General features: G+C 42.2%; 1 protein-coding gene across 2 annotated transcripts; it reads left to right on the top strand.

Annotated features, from left to right (window-relative positions):
• Window positions 1-671: 671 nt before the first annotated feature.
• Window positions 672-5187, top strand: MNS3 (alpha-mannosidase 3). 2 transcript variants are annotated; one of them, XM_087674005.1, is made up of 7 exons: window positions 672-970; window positions 1833-2854; window positions 3227-3494; window positions 3668-3865; window positions 3971-4119; window positions 4249-4504; window positions 4611-5187. In XM_087674005.1, the coding sequence occupies exons 1-7, from the start codon at window positions 893-895 to the stop codon at window positions 4617-4619; spliced, it is 1980 nt and encodes a 659-aa protein (XP_087530131.1). In that variant the 5' UTR covers window positions 672-892; the 3' UTR covers window positions 4620-5187. The 2 variants fall into 2 exon arrangements, with proteins under 2 accessions (XP_087530131.1, XP_087530127.1); XM_087674001.1 differs by having other exon boundaries at window positions 4249-5187.
• The last annotated feature ends 1351 nt before the right edge of the window (window positions 5188-6538 follow it).

Genomic DNA, 6538 nt, shown 5'->3' on the forward strand with positions numbered 1-6538 from the left:
CCAAGCCATCAAGGTCATAGAGCTTGAGGAACTCCAAGAGCTTCTTTTTATGATCCTAGAGAATACATGCATGTTTCTTTGAATCTAATGATGCCATGTGAAGCTGTAGGAATGTAGAGGACTTTTCCTAGGCACTCAATGAGGACTGCTAGCTCACTATCCATCAAGGTATCTTGCCATTGAAGTAAGAGAGCATACTTAGTAGAAAAGTCCACATAGCACTGTTGAAGTCATTGGAGCGAGAAGGCAACCCGGGCTTTGCATACCTTTGTTGTTCCATGGACTAGTCGTTTCTTACTTTCAGAGAAATCCTTCAGTTTGATACAAAGCTTCTTCTCCGTAGCTTCCATGTCAACAATTTCTTTGTGCGAGCGGCCCCAACATAGTCCATCTCCATGCTCATGCTGAGATGCTTCTTCGCCTCCCTACCTCTTGCTAGAGATGGTCGCCTAGATGGGAAAGGATGTCCACATGTCATCTCCTACGCTATGTGGTAGCATTGTTATTGAGTGAAACCTTTACTTAGGAGATGTATAGATAGAGATATGCGTTTACAAACTAATACCTATTAACTAAGTGTGTGTGCACTAACTAATCGTTTATTAAAAAAATGGGTATTGGGCTTGGAGTCTGCAGGACTACGAGCTTTCAACCTTTTTTGACTTTGTGATCTTGTTTTACGTTGACGCATGTATCCACCTACTGAAACGCGTTAGTCCGACTCGGTGCACACACAACAGCACACAGAAACAACAAAAAGCTGCTTCTTCTTTCTTCCTTCGCCTCCCCCTCTCTGTGCATACGTGTGTGTGTGTGTGTGTGTGTGTGTGTGTGTGTGTGTGTGTGTTGTCGTTGTTTCTGATACTTTGCAGTATCGTCATTCTCTGCGACAATGTCAGGGCCCTTGCCCACCACAACCAGCGATCTCCACTACAACAATGCCAAAAGACGCAGGCAGTCCCATCTCAAGGTAAGGATCTCACCCCCTCCCCATGGATTTCTTTTAGATATGGATCGCTTCCAGTGAATCGTGCAATCGGATCTGCAATTCTCTTGTTGCAATTGTGCAGTTTGTTGCATTTTTGAGAACTGGAATTGGGAAATTTTTCTTGTATGGATCGGATGAAGGACTCTATTTGCTTCCCTCAGCGTTATGTGATGCCATCCCGCTAAAATGAGGATTTTAGAAACGGATCATTGGATTTTAGCGCACGCAGCTTCTATCGTATAGGGTGTATGAAATAAGCATCATGAGGAGTGTATGGTTATGTGTCTGACCAACATCCTGGAAAGGTTCCCTTTGATCTGGGACTATCATAGCAAAGGCTATAGAATAAATCCAATCCTTCTCTGAAACAGTAGGCTTAAACTGCATGTTTGCTCCTTTAAATACAATTGAAACTCCGACTGCAGAGTGTATACTTGTCGCATGCAATTTCATGTAGGAAAAGCTGGTATATTATCGGTAACAGATTGTGGCTGATGCTTGGAAAGTCATGTATTCTGTACGAAGTCCACCTTACATCATATATTTGCACTCGAAGTAAAGTTCAATTCTGGCTTGGAAATGTATGCTTGTCATGCTGAAAGTGATGTAGGAGAAAGTGATAAATAGGAATGTGGTTGATAGTGTACAGTAGATGTAGATTGGACACTCAGGTATTCTGGTCTATACATACTAGCTTCTTGGGTTGAGGGGATTGTTCAACCACCTGTTTTTTAAATTGTTTGCTTTTCTGACAAACAAATGTACTCGAGGAGGTGAGAGGAGGTGAGGCGAGGGAAGAGAAGGATGAAGGGAGAGGCTTACTGAACCACTAAATTCACTGCAGGTGATCACTCGATCAATGATCCACGGTGTTGCCAAACGAAATCTCTGTTCTTGTGGTACTGGTGGAATACTGGGACTTCTTCTTGTTGCAGGGTTCCTGTACCTGGCAGTCATGCATACCTCAACCCCCACAAAATCACTCAGGTCATTACAAAGTGTTGGTAATGAGAAGGAAAGGTTAATCTTTGAGGAGACTGGACAGAAGCATTCATCAAAACCCTTGTTAAGAAAGCCACCTCGACTTCCTCCTCGCTTAAAGTTTTTTGGTGGGGACTCTTCTCTAGACATGTCATCAAATGGAACAACTGGTGTGAATGTGATGGAAAATAGGAGACCAAAAGATGATGATATTCTATGGGCTAAAAGGCAAGTGAAGGTGGCAGAAGCATTCCGACATGCTTGGCATGGGTACAAGACTTTTGCGATGGGAAATGATGAGCTGTTGCCCATTAGTAAGTCAGGGGCAGATGGCCTTGGTGGGTTGGGTGCAACTGTAGTGGATGCTCTTGATACAGCTATCATAATGGGTCTAGATGATGTAGTAAAGGAGGCTGGATCATGGATAGAGGAGGAGTTTCCTGCTCGTTTCATGACCAAAGGCCAAGTAAATCTTTTTGAGATGACCATTCGTGTTTTGGGTGGTCTTTTGAGTGCTTATCATCTGAGTGGAGGTAGCAATGCAAGCTTATTGTGGGATGGGAATGGTAATGTGCAGTCAACAGGTCCAAAGCCTGAAATATACCTAGAGAGGGCTATAGATCTTGCTGATCGGCTTTTATCTGCCTTCACATCTAGTCCTACTGCAATTCCTTATTCAGATGTTGTCCTAAAATCAAAGACAGCTCATCCAGCTGGCACAGACGGTGGGGCAAGCAGCACGTCAGAGGTGACAACAGTACAGCTGGAGTTTGGTTATCTCAGCCAAGTCTCTGGTGATCCAAAATATGGAGCTACTGCCATGCATGTAATGGAACACTTTCGAAACCTTCCCAAAACTGAGGGTTTGGTTCCCATCTACGTAAGGTAATGAAAAAATTATCCTTATCAAGCTATTTTCTTTGCAAAATCACGTTAGTGCCTTTTTATGTCATGCAACTGAGGAGTCTTTCTATATATCATCCATAATGATGCTAGGATGAGGAAGTAAGAATTAGTGCCTTTTTATGTCATGCAACTGAGGAGTCTTTCTATATATCATCCATAATGATGCTAGGATGAGGAGTCTTTCTATATATCATCCATAATGATGCTAGGATGCTAGAATATGCCTGTACATCCAGTAACTGTGGTTTTTCATTGCAGTGGATACTTTTAGTGCTTAAGAGTGTTTATCAAAGTGTGGGACCTTCATAACTGGCTTGTCAACATCTCTCACATGATGAATTGTTTGTGCAGTCCACATTCAGGGCAGTTCCAAGGTAGAAATATAAGGCTTGGGTCACGTGGTGATAGTTATTATGAATATCTACTGAAGGTATGGCTACAGCAGGGAGGTGCAATATCTGATCATAGTTCAGTCAGTTATTTGCGTGAGATGTATAATGAGGCTATGGAGGGAGTGAAACATCTACTAGTTCAAAAGTCTAAACCAAAGGGCCTGACTTTTGTGGGCGAGCTGCCTGGTGGTCTGGGAAATGGGTTCAGTCCAAAGATGGATCATTTGGTATGCTTCTCCTCTTGAATGTTTGGGGTAGAGAATTCCACAAGAAAATTATTTGGTTTTGTGTTCTTGCAAAAAATTTGCAGTGTTCTTCTTAGTAGCAGACTTATAACTATGTACTTGTGAAGGCGATTGCGATCTGGAAACTGATACTGATGTCTGCTTATCTCCTGAAGGTGTGCTTCTTAGCAGGGAATCTAGCTTTGGGGGCAACAAAGGGTTTAACGAAAGAACAAGCCATGGAGAAGGGCCTCTTTAATGAACACGATAGGGAAAACTTTGAGCTTGCAGAAAATTTAGCTAAAACCTGCTATGAGATGTATTCTGTCACTGCCACTGGTCTTGCCCCAGAAATAGCATACTTCCATACAGATGTAAGTTCAGAAATTTGAGTAGTCTCATCATTATTTAAGTGCCTGAACATGCTGGAGAATGCAAAGTATACTTCAATATATAACTCAATAGTTTTGTTTATACAGGGTGCATATCCTGAGGGCTTGGGTGGAGGAAACACAAGCTCTGAATATAAGGAGGATATAATTATCCATGCTCTTGATCGTCACAATCTTCTTCGACCTGAAACTGTGGAATCGTTATTTATCCTTTACCGACTAACCAAGGATCCTAAGTACGTGTGCCTTTCACTGCACTGCATTATTTTGTTGGCAAGTTGACTGAGTGATCATCTTGTCATTTTCTTCTTGAGTACTGCTAATCTGCCTACGGTCAAATGATAAGGGCTGAAATTTGCATGCAGGTACAGGGAATGGGGCTGGGATATCTTCCAGGCTTTTGAGGCCCATACTAAAGTGGATACTGGAGGTTACAGTTCTCTCAATGATGTTACAGTGGTTCCTGCTCCTAAAAGAGACAAGATGGAAACTTTCTTTTTGGGAGAGACTTTGAAGTATCTGTACCTCCTCTTTGGAGATAGCTCTGTCCTGCCTTTGGATAGATATGTGTTCAACACTGAAGCTCATCCTTTACCCATTGTATCAATAGGTGCTTCACAGGTACAATGAAGCAGGAACATCAGCATGGAATCCTGATTAAATTTTGGAAGAGAATTTCTGATACTGTGCATAAGCAATCACCGTATCTGATCAGCTTTGTGCGCAGGCAATGTGACCATGCAAATGTAAACATTTTCTGGATTGGGGCCACACAGTTTGGTGACAGGTAGCTCAATTTTGTGTTCGTAAAACATGAACTTATCAAACTTTTTGTGACATTCAGCTTCAGCTGTGGACGAGTGACCGGTAAGAAGCCATGAATGTTCAGGCTGAAAAAGTGAGCCTGGGAGAGTTTGTATCAACAATATTTCTGAGATTCAATCACCTGTCTCGTGGCTTGGCAAGACCCAGCTGCTGCTCGGTGCCCTAATTTCTGCATCCTATTCATTTATACAGAGGTAGAATGATGGCATTCTTGCAGATAAGTAGAGGAATGCTTCTTACAGGGACAGTGCCATGCCAGAAACATCTGTTTTCTATTCACACACTTAGCACGCCTTATGTAAGGCTAGTGCTCCTAATGGGTCTAATTTCTTGTTTCAAGTGGGCCTCAGGAAATGGATGTTTCAGCATAGGTAGAGTCTTGCTTCTATCAAAGCAATGCTTGGAATAATGGAAGATTGTTTGAAGGGAGATCTCCCGACAAATGTGAATACTCCTATCTATTGTTTACTTTGTTCTAAGACCGTCTTCACTCGTCGTATTAGTCATTAAAGAGTCTGTAGTGTGGAATTTTTTTTTGGTGCCGATGTTTGAAATCTTCCTTATTCTGGGTTATCCAAGTTACCCTTACTCTTGCATATGATCTTGTGCTATCAGTTTAGCAATTATGGATGAATATGTTTATGGTTTAACTCGTAGATGCAACACACCATCCTTTGTGTAAGCTTAGTTGTGTGTTAATAGAGATCGTGACTTGATTCTCAATGTTGTAGACAATTTGCATGGAGACGTATTTCAAGTTTGTCTTGTCTTCTAATATAAAGATTCTTGGTTTTAAAGAACTATAGTGTTCTACACAAATGCTGATTTGTTAGTTATGATTCTCTGTCTAAGACGGACAGTTTTGGGCAGAATTCAAGCTGGGTGTTGTCGGTTGGCCGTGAAAATCCCTGCAGAAGAGTACCTCTTTCTTGGACCTTCACTAGGAATGCCCCATTCTTTATTGGAGACCGTTGAAAGTTCACGGGTGCTTTTTGGAGTGTTACTAGAAGATTTCATTGCAAGAGCAGCTAAAACGAAAGTACAATTTACTTGAGAATCCTCAAGCTTACTTGTGTATTTTTACTATGGCACCTGAACTTACAATTTCTGTATCATATTGTGTAAGCCCTTAGCCATGTCATAGTAGTGATGTCAGAATAGGGAGAGAAAAAGTAAGCGTGAGGGAGGTTTGTAATGAGACATCTTGGTTGAGTGGTTGTATCATGGTGGGAATTGCTCCTGTGTCAGTGTGTGGGGGTGTCACATCGTGCGAGGTAGTAAAGGGATGCCCGCTATGATTGGGAGAGAGGGCGTGTTATGGTTAGGCACACTGTTGTGTTATGGTGAGGGGGTTCCCACACCAAACTTTGTTGGGGAAGATGTGACAATGTGGGTGTTCAGGGAGCTGCTGTGTTATGGTGAGGGATCCCAAATTGTGTTCTTCATGAGGAATGGGGAGGGGTGTGCCATCATTCATGGTGGGAAGGGTACCATGCCATTGCGTGTTGGGAAGGATGGATGTGATAGTGAGAAGCACCAAGCCATTGTGTGTGTATTTGTGTCTATACATCCTTGTGGAGCCATATCCATTGAGAGGAAGTGGCTAGCAGCTTGAGCGATAGTCCTAAGCACCAAATAGATGTCCACTAAAGCAAAAGCACCTGTAACACAATCCTTTGGCTGTGTGTAGTGTTGTGGGGGTTAAAGTGAATGGCCTAAATGACCAGGATTTTGTAGAGAAGAATCACAGAGGAGAAATGAGAAATTTCAGAAGAAAGAATGTAGTATGCAATAGAGATGCAAGAAATAGTGTAATTTAGTTTTAGTGGA

The sequence above is a fragment of the Lygodium microphyllum genome, chromosome 3 (assembly GCF_053477565.2).
Source record: "Lygodium microphyllum isolate KBCC chromosome 3, Lygodium_microphyllum_v1.1.10, whole genome shotgun sequence".
Lineage (NCBI taxonomy): Eukaryota > Viridiplantae > Streptophyta > Polypodiopsida > Schizaeales > Lygodiaceae > Lygodium > Lygodium microphyllum.

What these genes read in the sequence shown, in the direction of transcription:
- MNS3 (XM_087674001.1), top strand. Translation starts at nt 893, where the DNA reads ATGTCAGGGCCCTTGCCCACCACAACCAGCGATCTCCACTACAACAAT. An exon ending in GCAGGCAGTCCCATCTCAAG is followed by an intron (nt 971 to 1,832) that starts GTAAGGATCTCA and finishes AATTCACTGCAG; the next exon opens with GTGATCACTCGATCAATGAT. An exon ending in TTGGTTCCCATCTACGTAAG is followed by an intron (nt 2,855 to 3,226) that starts GTAATGAAAAAA and finishes TTGTTTGTGCAG; the next exon opens with TCCACATTCAGGGCAGTTCC.